General features: G+C 44.7%; 1 protein-coding gene across 4 annotated transcripts in view; it reads right to left on the bottom strand.

Annotated features, from left to right (window-relative positions):
• Positions 1–14647, bottom strand: part of CNTN2 (contactin 2) — a 393010-nt gene that overhangs the window by 172100 nt on the left and 206263 nt on the right. For all 4 annotated transcript variants that reach the window (XM_077481283.1, XM_077481285.1, XM_077481286.1 and 1 more), the window contains one exon: positions 8800–8975. In XM_077481283.1, coding sequence (XP_077337409.1) covers positions 8800–8975 — 176 coding nt within the window. The remainder of the gene's footprint in view (positions 1–8799; positions 8976–14647) is intronic.

The following is a 14647-nucleotide window of genomic DNA, read 5'->3' as shown; positions in this document are numbered from 1 at the left end:
TCAATCACACCGCAGAGCTCTGCCTGTGCAGGGCGCTGCCTCTGCTCGTTATTCTAAAAGTTCTTTGGTGTGGGCCTTTTTTGAGACGAGTGCATCAGATCGCACCGTTGCTATTTGCAACATATGTCTCAAGCGTATCTCGCGTGGCCAAAACATCAGCCGCTTGGACACCACATGCTTGACCAGACATATGTTGACCTGCCATACAGCTCTTTGGCAAGCGTACCTCAAAGACCCACACCAAAGAACAAAGCAGACCTCTCCTTGCTCCTCATCAGCTGGGATCTCCAACCCCACTAGACCTTCAGTCCTCTCTGAAACCTGCTCTGAGAGGAATGAAGGTATAGAATTAGGTGCGTCACAGCCAAGTGCTTCCGGGCATCCTGCTAGCAGTACACCCACGTCCGATTATAGCAGGCAAATGTACCTGCCCCAGCTGCTGGACCATCGAAAGAAGTTCACTCCCAGCCATCCACATGCCCAGCGGTTGATTGCTAGCTTGGCTAAATTGCTAGTACTTCAACTGCTGCCTTTTCAGTTGGTAGACTCGGCCCCCTCTGTGAGTTTGTAGAATGTGCGGTTCCTCAGTGGCAGGTCCCCAAACGCCACTTTTTCTCACGGAAGCGATTCCGGCTCTCTACCGGCATGTGGAAGGCAATGTCCTTGCCTCGCTGGACAGGGCGGTCAGCGGTAAGGTGCATATTACCTCTGACTCATGGTCCAGCAGGCATGGACAGGGACGTTACTTGTCTTTCACGGCCCATTGGGTCACTCTTCTGGCAGCTGGGAAGGATGCAGGACAAGGTGCAGTAGTGTTGGAGGTTGTTCCGCCACCATGCCTCCAAAATGCTACTATTGGTCGTGACACACCTCTCTCCTCCACCCCCTCCTCTTCTTCTTCCTCCATGGCCTCTTCCAGTGCTCTGTCCTCAGAACCAGCGGTGCTCCGTAGGTGTTCCAGGGGCTACGCAAGTACGCAGGCAAAACGATGCCATGCCGTGCTTGCGCTGGTTTGTTTGGGGGACAGGAGCCACACTGGGGCAGATGTTTTGTCAGCTCTGCAAGGGTAGGCCGAGAGGTGGTTGATGCCATGCCAGCTTAAGCCAGGAATGGTGGTTTGCGACAATGGCACCAACCTCCTCTCCGCCCTCCGACAGGGACAACTGACCCTTGTGCCCTGTGTGGCTCACGTCCTTAACCTGGTGGTGCAGCGGTTCTTGGGCAGGTACCCGGGCTTACAGGATGTCCTGAAGCAGGCCAGGAAAGTCTGTGTGCATTTCCGCCAATCATTTAATGCCTGTGTTCGGCTGGCTGAGCTCCAAAAGGAGTTGAACCTGCCCAAGAACCGCCTTATATGTGACATGCCCACCAGGTGGAACTTAACGTTGGCCATGCTGCAGCAGCTGCACACACAGCAGAGGGCCATCAATGAGTACCTGTGCGACTACGGCACCAGGACAGGGTCAGGGGAGCTTGGTTTTTTCTCACCACGCCAGTGGGGCATGATCTTGGATGCATGCACTGTCCTGTCACCGTTTGAGGAGGTCACAAGGATGGTGAGCAGTGACAGTGCATGCATCAGTGACACTGTACCTCTTGTCCATCTCTTGGAGCATACACTGCGTGGAATAATGGACAGGGCACTTGAGGCAGAACAGAGGCAGGAAGAGGAGGACTTCCTTGCCTCTCAAGGCCCCCTTTATCCAGACAGTGTTCCTGCTGTGCCACCCATCACACAGGAAGAGGATGAGGAGGATGAGGATGAGGATGAGGAGGAGGATTGTGTCAGCATGGAGGTGGAGGCTGGCACTCAGCATCAGCAGCAGCAGTCTTGTAGGGATGATTTACAGTCCCAAGAAACCCGTGGACTTGTACGTGACTGGGAGGAGGTAGCTGCGGATCATGTTGTCCTTATGACCCAGAGGACTCCGGACCGAATGCCTCAGCTAACCTATGCTGCATGGCCTCTCTGATCCTGCAAAGCCTGCGGAAGGATCCTCGTATTCTTCGGATCAAGGAGAGGGACCATTACTGGCTGGCCCCTCTCCTTGATCCACGGTACAAGGGCAAGGTTGCCGACCTTATCTTGCCATCGCAGAGGGAGCAGAGGATGAGACATCTCCGGGAGGCCTTGCAGAAAGGTCTGTGCAACGCGTTCCCAGAGACTGAGAGGTTACAAACTCCTGGTCCTGGACAACGTGTTGCTGAGGCATCGGTCAGAAGGAGCGGTGGAGAAGGTGGCCGTCTGACTGATGTGTTCAGACAATTTTTTAGTCCGCAGCCCCAAGGTATGATCGGTTCCAGCAACCATCGCCAGCGTCTGATTTACATGGTGCAGGAATACCTAGGGGCAAGGTCAGACTTGGACACCTTTCCCACCGAAAATCCTCTGGCTTACTGGGTCTTGAGGATGGATCACTGGCCAGAGCTTGCACAGTATGCAATTGAGCTACTGGCCTGTCCTGCATCCAGCGTTCTTTCGGAACGCACCTTCAGTGCTGCTGGTGGCTTTGTTACTGATCACAGGGTGCGCCTGTGCACCGACTCAGTTGATCGGCTGACCTTCATCAAGATGAATCAGTCTTGGATCACCCACAGCTACCAAGCACCTGAAGCTGATGTAACGGAATAATTGTTTTTGAAATATCACATCCCTTCAAGACTGCCTATGCTGATGCTGAGTGACTGTCCTGTTATGTTGATTGTCTATCCTCTTCCTCCTCCGCTGATATATTGGAAGAACATTTTTGGTTCTGGGTGATGACAGAGGGTGTTTAATTAAATTTTTTGATGCAATGCTTTGCAGCAGGGCTCATTCCTGCACTACAACTAGAGTATATGGGAAAGGTTGCAGTGTCGTGGCACCAGCACCAGTGCCTAAGGCCCAATTTTTCTGTAATTACAATTCTTGATATAATAGTTCACAGGAGGGCCCGTTCCTGTGCCCACCCAGAGTAACTGTGAGGACTTATAGTGTTGTGGCACCAGCACAACAACCACCAAATGTAAATTTTTCTACCACTGTTCAACAATGGCATGTAATTACAATTCTTGATATAATCGTTCACAGCAGGGCGCTCCAGCACCCACCAAGAGTCACTTTGAGGGCTTACAATGTTGTGGCAACACCAACACCTTGTTCTGCCATTTCTGCAGAGCATATAGGGCAGGCCCCTACTTTCAAACATCCAACTTACAAACGTCTCCTACTTGCAAACGGAAGGAGACAACAGCAAGTGAGATGAAAAAAGACGGACGGCAAAATAAATTATACAGGGGTGATAACCCTTCCCTATGTTTTCCAAAAAGCTTAAAAATAGATTTTTTGACTGGAGCTACACTTTAAAAATGTACCAGTTGAAAATTACAAACAGATTCTACTTAACACAACAAACCTACACAGTCCCTGCCTTGTTTGCACCGCCTGTATACTGCTGTTCTGAGTATATAGGGCCTGGGGGCCACACGTATTTCCTTTTTTTAATACAGGGTTCCCCTTAATATCCGTACAAAACCCAAAGGGGCTGGTAATGGGCAGGGGGGGCTACCCTTGTCATTTTTCTCAATGATTTTCATCCATATTGCCGGAACCAGATATAACATTAAAACCACAAGCAGTTTTAAATGAGGTTATTTCCGTTAAATGTAATTTTGTGCAGGGACTGTTCTAAACACGGGAAACACGTGGCACTTCACAGGCATACTATAGACACCCCCCAGGCACGATATTTAAAGAATATTTCACCTTTTTTTTTCACTTTAATCGTCATTAAAATCAGTGCTCCCGCCAAAACGGCCATTTTTAAAAACATTTTAGGCATTGACCCATGTCCCCTGGGGCAGGAGCCAGGTCCCCAAACTCTTTTTAGGACAGTATCTTGCATATTAACCATTAAAATTAGCACTTTTTATTTTGAATGTTCGAGTCCCATAGACTTCAATGGGGTTCTAACGTTCGTACACATTTGCGGTCCGTTCGAAAATTCTGATGCGAACCGAACCGGGGGGTGTTCGGCTCATCCCTAGTGAGGAACTATGTAAAACACTTTTCCAAAAAAAGCATACTACTGTATATCCACAACTAGTCCTTTGTATTTACTTATCTCCTCATATAAAGAAATCAGGTTTGTTTGACAACTTCGGCCTCTTGAGAATCCATGCAGATTATTCGTTTTAATATTATTTTCTAGCAAAAACTTCTCTATGTGGTCTATTAATTATCCTCTTAAAGTGTTTGTTAACCTAAAAAAATTGAATAGATACTGCTGCCTTAAAGCATGTTATACAGCAAGTGCCTGTGCTGTGTAATTTGGCCCCTGTATCACCCCAAAAAACCTTGTTGGCCGTTCCTGGTTCTGACCACGGTTTATCGCGGTTACTGAGCCCTGACACGTAGTCAGTTTATGCGCTTCCGTCTTCCTAAACCCTGCTCTGTCCTTCTCTGTCCTCCTCTTCCTCTCCTGCCCTGCATGTCAGCTCGAGACACTACCCACCCCTCCCCTCCTGCTGCTTTAAAAACTATAATCTATCCATGCCACCCCTCTGTTATATAACAATATGTGTCCCGGTGTCTGATCTATAAAAAAATACAGATTATAACTTATATCAGAGTGTCTCCTGGCGTTCATGTGACTCCTCGGGTCTCTCTTTTCTCACCTCCCCTCCTCGCTGCCTGATGTTAGCGGGGAGAGGAGAGAGCCAAGGAGTCACGTGAGTGCCGGGAGATGCTCTGATATAAGGTATAATCTGCATTTTTTTTATACAGATCAGACACTGGCCCACATATTGTTATATAACAGAGGGGATGGCATGAACAGATTATAGTGGCTTAACAACCACTTCAAGTATCTTCCCAACTATAGAAGTTAAACTAACTGTTCTGTAGTTACTAAGTAAAGACTCTGATATGTTTTAAATATAGGTACCACATTGGTCTTATGCCAATCCAGTGCTACTATGCCAGTCATTAAAGAATCTCTAAAAATTAGAAACAATAGCTTACAAATAGCAGAGCTCTCTTTGAGGACCCGTGGGTGTAGGCCATCTGGCCCAGGTGCGTTCACCTTTATTTTGTCTAAGTGTTAGCCCTTGTACACACGGTCAGACATTCTGACAACCAAATCCGTTGGATTTTGTCCGAAACTGTTGCATACACACGGTCGGACAAAGTTGTTGTGATGACGTTATTTCGTTACGACGGGACTACGTTCAGGCTAGTAGCCAATAGCTTTGGTCTAGGAATTTGATCTGAGCATGCTTGGCACTTTGTCCGTCAGAGTAGGCTACACACGATTGGAGTATGTCCGTTCGGAGCATTTTGTCTGAAAATTTTACCGGCAAGTTGGAAAAGTTGGTCCGTCGGATATTCTGACGGAAACAGTCCGATGGACACCACACACAGTCGGAATATCCAACAAAACGGTCCGATAGGACACATTCCGTCGGAATCTGACCGTGTGTACAAGGGGTTTCTGGATCATATTCGTTTTGAGCCATTGTGGATCATTTGGGCCATGTAAATACTATCCCCATTACGGACTTGAGCTCCCCCATTCTCTTTAATATACACAGAGCTAAAAAGGTTATTCAATACATTTTCCCACTCTACTTTCCAGTCACTCAATTATCTTGTAAAGGGCTCACATGCTCAGACCTAACTTTATTAGTATTATTATATTTGGAGAAGTGTTGGGGGTTTGTCCTACTATCTTTTGCAAACTGCCACTTCGAATTTTTGTAGTCTTGATTTCCTTTTTATATATTCTGTTATACTCTTAGTAACTTTTAAATTAAGATAGTGTATTTTAATTTTCATATTAGTTAAATGGTAATTTCTTATTATTTATATATATTCTTTTATTATTATTTTAACTTTGGACGTGAGCTATATAGGTTTTACTTTTAGCCTTTTAAAGTTATTTGCCCTTGGAAATATATTTAGCAGTGTGTTCGCATACAACCTAATTTCTGTCCTCTATTCATTAATGACAACATTCTCTCCCAGCCTAAAACTTGGAGAGCAGTCCTCAGCCTTGGAAAAGCAAAGGAAAGGAAGGGAGTCAAAATAGTGGCAACCATCATAGTAAAGGGTACTAGACCCTGCACAGGTGTACTACAACTCCCAAGGGAGCCCAAGCCTGATCCTGAGCTACTGAGTCCATCTAACTCATTATATCTGTTCCACCATGCCTGTGAACAAAATGTGCCCAAGTTGTAACTCAGGGCCTCTGAATGAGAGGAGCAGGAGGGGAATACCTCAATACATGCATCTGTAGGGCACTGTAACCCAGGATATGTGAGTGTAAACCGCTGTCTTTGTGCCCTCAGATAGCAGAACCAGGAGATGTTGGGCAGTAATCTCCCAGGGATGAGATGGTGCATGCGCAGGATTTTCCCACAGTGCAAATCAACATAGGCTGGCCCTGCATTTTCCACTGAGTGGTGTTCAGGTATGGTCCCCCAAGGCTCTGCCAAGGAGTCCCTGATCAAGAAGCTGCATGAAAAGCCACAGTGGCTATAGACATCCAAGTGACAGTAATCATCTTGGAAAGAAACTATCTAGTGAAAGAGAGAGAGAAACCTCAATAAACAAAGGTGGGCTTTTCTCAGTAGAGAGAAGAGAGGCTAGGTGGGAGTAGGAGTGGTTATATAAGGGAATGTCACTGCAGCTCTCATTTTTTTGTCATTGTCAAAACACCTGAAGGTAGCTACATATAAGTATGTAAAAACGGAGAAAAGGCTGCGCAAATTAACCAAAAAAAAAAAAACAATGAATCAACCATGTGATATAACATAAAAGTGAATATAACAATGTATGACCAAAACTCAGTAAGGATTAAATAGTCCAATGAGAGGAAAATCCATAAATACAAGTGAGGAGTGAATGAAAGTCCTTGATAACCAAAAACACCCCCCTCTGATGTGATCCACCACCACATGAATAGCGCGCTTACCGGAGGGCAAGCTTAGATAAGCCTGTATAATGGATTAACATCCAGACACCAAACCAGCAGCATCACCTCTCTGTAGTCAGCAGCAGGGGTATACAAGGATCCCTCAATTTGGGGGATATGCGGAGCACACATCAATCAGGAATTTTTTTTTTGCTCCTGATCCTTGCACTTTGTAATTTGTTTTGGTTAATTTGCGCAGCCTTTTCGCCATTTTTACATGTTTCTGTTTTGTGCATATCTCACATATTTGAGCTGCTGCCGATAGGGTTTTGCTAAGATAGCGTGGCATTTTTTCTTATTTCTATACTAGCTACATATAACCCAGTCATAGTGATTTGAAAAAGCCTATGTCATGGGTGGCACAGTGGTGTAGTGGTTAGCACTCTCGCCTAGCAGTAAATAGGGTCGCTGGTTCGAATCTACCTGCCTGGAGTTTGCATGTTTTCCCTGTGCCTGCGTGGGTTTCCTCCGGGTACTCCGGCTTCCTCCCACACTCTAAAGACATGCAGGTAGGTTAATTGGCTTCTGTCCAAAAATTGGCCCTAGTATATGAATGGGGACCTTGGATTGTGGGCTCCTTGAGGATAGGGACCGATGTGAGTGTGCAATGTACAGGGATGGGGACAATTGTAGACACTCACTCAGGTTGAAATGGATGGACTGGTGTCTTTATTCAACCTTACTAACTATGGCACTTACTAATGTATGTCCTGTACTATACAATCAGGAAGACTGGGACCTCCTGTTAGCACAGTCTCACGGTGATGTGGCCTACCAGGTAACTAGCCCAGAAAAAGAACGCAAATATACCATGTATAAGGAACTTAAGCCAGCTGTGCTTTTTTTCATGGGCTTGTGCAGAGACATGCACATACTTATGAACATACATGTGCAACTGGACTTGCATGTGGAGGCACGAGCACGCCCACAGATCCTGGTGTCTGGCAGCCTATTTAAGCCTGAGGCCTGCCTAATATCACTGGATGGTCTTCAGTTTTACCCCTGCGGCTTGTGTTCCTGAAAGCCTGCTTGGTTCTGTTACTTACCTGGCTCCGTCTGACTCTTCTCTGGATTCTCCTTGCCTGCTCATGTCTGCTGCGTCTCCACTTTGGCCTGGACTTTTGACTAAGATTCTGGCTTCCGACTTAGTACTTTACTGCCAGCACGTTTTTGACCATGTGCCTGACCTAGACCCTGATCGTTATTCTGTACCTCTTTGCCTGGCTGTTACCGATCTCAGATTATGACCTGACTTCTTACTTCTGCTCATCAGACTCCAGCATCTCCAAGTTCAATTTTGCTGAACTAACTTCCGGGAACCTAAATCCTTTTGCTGCCCTAGAAGTCCCTGTCTCCACCACCAGGGGTGCTTGGATGGGAATTGTGCAAGGGGCATTGTTCCCATCCAGCAGAAAACAATAGCAACTGTATGTAGAAAAATCCAATGTGTTGGTTGTACCCAAGTTGATCGATAAATCAAACTTCCTACAATCGGCCTGCCCATGTATGCTTTGAATCTAGGGTGGTCCCTGCTAAACCGGCTGAGATGTCTAAGGCTTTCTTTAGAAAGATAACACTCCTTTGTTCTAATCATTTTTTTTCGAATGTTTATAAACATTTTTAGTTCTTATTACTGCCACTAAATCATATTTTATAATAGTCATGTTTTGAGCATCTTGTAAATCTCAATACTTCATAAAAAAGTAATTGCAGTTATTGAAACAAGTAAAAATAGTAGATGAAAGCTAGATGTTTTATAGATTTTTTGCTGAGAGTTTTTAGGGAAGAATCCATTTCTAACAAAAATAATGCATATATGAATGATCCAAGCAAAATTACATCTCACCTTGTACTATCACACGTCCTTGGTGGGTATCCCGCCCCTTAAAGTTTTCAGCTTCACATTCATAGGTCCCATCATCATCAAAACTGACACTTTGAATATGTAAAACTGGATCTGATGAAAACCACTGAGGATTCTGTGATGTATCTACTTTTCTCCATCGGATACGAGGCACAGGACTATAGAGGGATGGAAAGGACATGTGATGACCCAAATTCAGGAACTGTCACATAAACAGTAATGGTATTTGACAGCTCATTATCAAAACTGGAATATAGTTATGTAAATAAATGTGTATTTTACTCTAATCCTCAAGAAAGAGGTCTTCAAAGATTTCTAGCAGCACCGGGTCTATCTGACGCCACAAAAATGTAGCAAAATGTATCCAGGTGCTTCTTCATGCTGTTGCAAGTGTGGCAGTGGAGATGCAGACTTTAACCTCATGTTGTGGTCCAGTTCCCGGATACAATCGATCTGGGAAGAGGTCTTACCTTTTATAACCTCCCTTACTATGATTCCCATTCCAAAGACTGTCGGTCTGCTTGCTGGGCCTGGTGGGTACCCTGTCTCACCGCTGAACAATTAAGACCCTTATAGGCCTTTTGCTGTTCTACGCAAAGAAAACTGATTCTAAAATGGAAGCAACCCGGAGTACCGTTGAAAAAATGATCCGCACTCCAGTTGTTGCTCTTAAAATTTCTTCATTTTTTTAAATAGCTACAGTGAACAAACCTAAGCCTATAAGGACTTAGTCATAAACCCTCTTTAAACTTCTGGAAGGCCTTAATTCTGCTACTCAACTATACAAATTCCAAATTTTGGGAAAGAAAACCATAAAGGTTTGCTGAAGGATGTTTAGGGACTGCGTAGTGGTTAAGCAGGCCACACATGGATTGAAATGAAGCCAATTAAGCAGAGACCAGCCATAGTCGATCTATGTATGGGCTAGCTGGTTGTAGCTGTAGCTGGTTGTACACAAGTCAATCTATTAATCGACTTGAGTCAAACCAGCCTGTCAGGTTTTTCCCAAAACAATCAGTGCTGCCAGCTATGGTTAGCAACACTGATCATTGTATTGTGTGGGTAGGGAAGGCTCCCCACTAGCAGAACACAATAACACTGCGATAGTGATTACCCCATCCACAGTTCAGCATGTGAGAGGGTGTGTGGGGACAGGCTGGGGAGAAAGGTCTGTCCGCAGGGGGGTGTGAGGTGGTCATGGAGGGATATCAATCAGTGGTTGGGGGGAGTAACTTGTAGTGGTATCTTTTGGACTATGCTGCTACTGTGAGCGAATTTGGCTTGCAGTTGCAGAGTGGCCCCATTGAAATGAATAGGCGAGTTTCACAGGCGGTGCTGCCTATCAAACTCTGCAGGCTGAGCTAAAGATGCTGCAGCTAAAAAAATAAGAATAAAAAAAAGTTGCAGCTGTGAAGTAAAGCATCACAGCTACGGCATTCGTACAGCCCTGTCCAAATGTATTTTTAAGATTTGGGTCAAGGACGTGCGGTGAGGTCAGTGGCTGGTGAGACACTGGTTAGTATCAGAGCCAGATACACACAGGTTACATACGCCGCAATCCTTAGGGCAAGAGCAATAATTCTAGCACTAGACCTCTTCTGTAACTCTAAACATGTAACCTGTAAAAAAAATGTAAGCGTTGCCTATGGAGTTTTTAAGTACTGAAGTTTGGTGCCATTCCACAAGTGTGGGCAATTTTAAAGCATGACATGTTAAGTATCTATTTACTCGGCATAACATCATCTTTCATAGCATACAAATAAATAATGCGAACGTTAGTGTTTTTTTAATTCATGAAACAGTTCCAAAAAGAAACTGAAAAAAAAACACGTTTGAAAAATTGCTGCATAAATTCCACGTGACATAAAAAAATTGCAATGACCACCATTTTATTCCCTAGAGTGTCTGTTAAAACATATATATTTAATGTTTCGGGGTTCTGAGTAATTTTCTAGCAAAAAAATTATGATTTGTATCGTGACTGCGACATTATGGCGGACAAATCGGATATTTTTGACATGATTTTGGGACCATTGTCATTCATACAGTGGTCAGAGCTACAAATAGCCACTGATTACTGTATAAATTACACTGGCAGGGAAGGGGTTAAACACTAGGGGGAGATCAAGGGGTTAAGTGTGTCCTAGGGAATCATTCTAAATGTGGGGGGATGGGCTTACTACAACAGACAGAGATCAGTGCTCCCAGACCAAGCTGGTGACTTGCCTATGTTATGTTACTTGTCTATTACTCTCTGTTGTGTTTGTTTTCTTGTCAGTACCAAAGAGTTTTGGTAAGCACCTATATTAATTGTATAATTATTGTTAATATTGTAAAGAAATGTAATTGATGTTGATACTAATGTTATTCATTTTTGCAACTTTGTTATAGATGCATGTTTGAGCCTCCCCGAAGAAGCAGATAGTCTTGCGAAGCGCATTGGCTATCCGCATACACAAGCATCCGTTTAAGCCTCTGGACTGAGTATCAACTGCGGTCAAATATGTATATGACCTAATTTTATTAATGAAGAGGTTTACGCTAGTGGTGATCAAGGGGTGAAATGTGTTCCCTGGGAGGTGTTTCTAACTGTGGGGGAGTGTACTGACTGGAGGAGGAGAGAGATCGCTGTTCCTAGGAACAGTCGATTACTCTCTACTCCTCTGTCAGAATGGGGATCTGTTTGTTTGGCTTTCTGTGGAGCGATCATGGGTGGCCAGCAGACATTAATTAGCAGTAATCAGTAGGATTCATGAAGAATCGTTCTTGCCAGACCAATCTATTAATTAAACTGCTATGAGGAGGTGTGTTTGATTTGGGGTGCCACCCATCAAAGGGGCAGGTTGTATTCACAGGCATATACCATAAAGAAAAAAACATTAACACTCATAGGCTATCTCCCAAAACTGTTTATTCATTTAATTGATAAAGATTTTATAGCATCAGAGGCATGAATGTGGAAGTCAGTCTCCACTTCAGAATGCATGCCCCTCCATGACCATCTATCACCCTCTAGAATCCACATCGCTACCCTCCCATGAAACTCTTATTCACCCCTAGTATTTACCTGACCCCTAATGATGTTAACTAAAGCCTCCCCTAGGAGCTGGGACATTGCAGCTACGACCACTACTGCAGACAACTCCCCAGGTGTTAACCCCAATTTGCACCTGCACTCTAACAAACAATCCAAATTAGAAAACCCATGCGAGGGGGTGGGGGGCTCTACACCTTATAGCCACAATGACCGAATATAGTATGCACCCCAGCACTGGGATTCTCTGAGATTTACATCCGCAGCATTTTATACACAGAATAGCAGTATTTGTCCTTGTCCCAGCTCAGTGGGTAACCATGAATATCTGTGTGCCCTTAATAAATGCTGTAAATTTGAGCTCATGTAGCCATTCACTGTAGATTAACCACTTGCTTACTGGGCACTTAAACCCCCCTCCTCCCCAGACCAATTTTCAGCTTTCAGCGCTGATGCACTTTGAATGACAATTGCGCGGGCATACAACACTGTACCCAAATTACATTTTTAGCATTTTTTTCCCCACAAATAGAGCTTTCTTTTGATGGTATTTAATTACAGCTGGGAGTTTTATTTTTTGCTAAACAAACAAAAAAAGATGCAAAAAAAAAAAAATCATGTTTAATAGTTTATTATAAAATTTTGCAAACAGATCATTTTTCTCCTTCATTGAAGTGCGCTGATGAGGTGGCACTGATAGGCTGCACTGGTGGGCACTGATAGGCTGCACTGGTGGGCACTGATAGGCATAGTTAAGGCGGCACTAATAGGCACAGATAAGGCGGCACCGATGGGCACAGATAAGGCGGCACTGATGGGCACAGATAAGGTGGCACTGATGGGCACAGATAAGATGGCACGGATGGGTGGCACGGATGTGTGGCACTAAGGGGCACTGATAGGTACCACTGATAGAAGGGACTGATGGGCACTGATAGGTGGCTCTGATAGGTGGCTCTGAAAGGTGGCACTGCTGGGCACTGATGGGCGGCACTGATGGGCACTGGTAGATGACACTGGTGGGCACGGATATGAGGCACTGGGGTGCAGCACCTTTGTTGAGGCAGATTGTGGGCACAGCTGGGTGGCACTGTGGGCACTGCTGGGTGGCACTATGGGCACTGCTGGGTGGCACTGACGGGGGGCACTTATTTTTTATTGAGGTGGCACTGGCAGGGGGCAGGTGGGCACTGGCACGGCCGCCGGTGATCGGCTCTAGCCGATTACCGGCTCCGTTGTATCACATGATCAGTTGTCATTGGCTGACAGCTGATCACATGATAAGGGGTCGCGATCGACCCCTTGCTCGGATCGGTGATCAGGCGAGTCTCATAGACTCGCCGTTCACAGGGCGCGCAGGCCGCTCGTGCACGGGACGACGTCAATAGACGTAGTCCCGGCAAAGGAGGTCCGCGCTGTAGCCGTCATTCGGCTATAGCGCGGGTCTCAAGTGGTTAAGATGTATTCACACTCTTAGCTGATAATTCAACAATGTAGCACTTCAGATCATAGAGTCAGTGAGGAGCTTTAGCTCTGAACCACAATAGATGTTACAACATAAACAAAAAGTCATTGGCGCACAAACGAATATTCCCTTTGTTAAGAACGGTTATCCATATATTAAGATACTCGTTATTTAAGATGATGTCCAATCATTGGTATCAATGTGCAGCTGTTAAACCACTTTGGACTTGGTGGAAAAAGACAAAAAATAAACAATCAAAAAACAGCACAACAAAGACTTGTGATATGGTGTGAGAAAACACATAAAATACATTTATTAAATATGAAGAAAACAATGACAAAGACATCTGATCCTCCTGGGATCTTAAAAGCAGGGGTCTTCAAACTATGGCCCTCCATTTGTTCAGGAACTACAATTCCCATCATGCCTAGTCATGTCTGCGAATGTCAGAGTTTTACAATGCCTCATGGGATGTGTAGTTCCACAACAGCTGGAGGGCCGTAGTTTGAGGATCCCTGTTAAAAGTATAAAAACCATCAATCATAAAAAGATATATAAACTGACAGATGTTTTGTGATGAATCACCCCTGGAGTCTTTTGTTTGTGACTTTAGGATGATAGAAAAGCTGCACTGCCACCAATCAGCTGGAATATGGGGACTTGGTAATTGTGAACAATCCTCCAGAAAGGGGAGAGGAAAAAGTTAATAAAGTGAAGATGAATGGAACTACAGTGCCTTGAGAAAGTATTCGGCCCCCTTGAACTTTTCAACCTTTTGCCACATTTCAGGCTTCAAACATAAAGATATAAAATTTTAATTTCTTGTGAAGAATCACCAACAAGTGGGACACAATTGTGAAGTGGAACGAAATCTATTGGATATTTTAAACTTTTTTAGCACATAAACTGAAAAGTGTTGCGTTATTCGGCCCCATTACTTTCAGTGCAGCAAACTCACTCCAGAAGTTCAGCGAGGATCTCTGAATGATCCAATGTTGTCCTAAATGACTGATGGTGATAAATAGAATCCACCTGTGTGTAATCAAGTCTCTGTATAAATGCACCTGCTCTGTGATAGTCTCGGGGTTCTATTGAAAGCGCAGAGAGCATCATGAAGACCAAGGAACACACCAGGCAGGTCCGTAATACTGTTGTGGAGAAGTTTAAAGCCGGATTTGGATACAAAAAGATTTCCCAAGCTTTAAAAATCCCAAGGAGCACTGTGTAAGCGATCATTTTGAAATGGAAGGAGTATCAGACCACTGCAAATCTACCAAGACCTGGCCGTCCCTCTAAACTTTCAGCTCAGACAAGGAGAAGACTGATCAGAG

Source organism: Lithobates pipiens, unplaced genomic scaffold (assembly GCF_037356315.1).
Source record: "Lithobates pipiens isolate NorthernLeopardFrog02 unplaced genomic scaffold, aLitPip1_a1.2 Scaffold_16, whole genome shotgun sequence".
Lineage (NCBI taxonomy): Eukaryota > Metazoa > Chordata > Amphibia > Anura > Ranidae > Lithobates > Lithobates pipiens.
The sequence above is the reverse complement of the archived record's forward strand: the minus strand, read 5'-3'. Positions and strand labels throughout refer to the sequence as shown.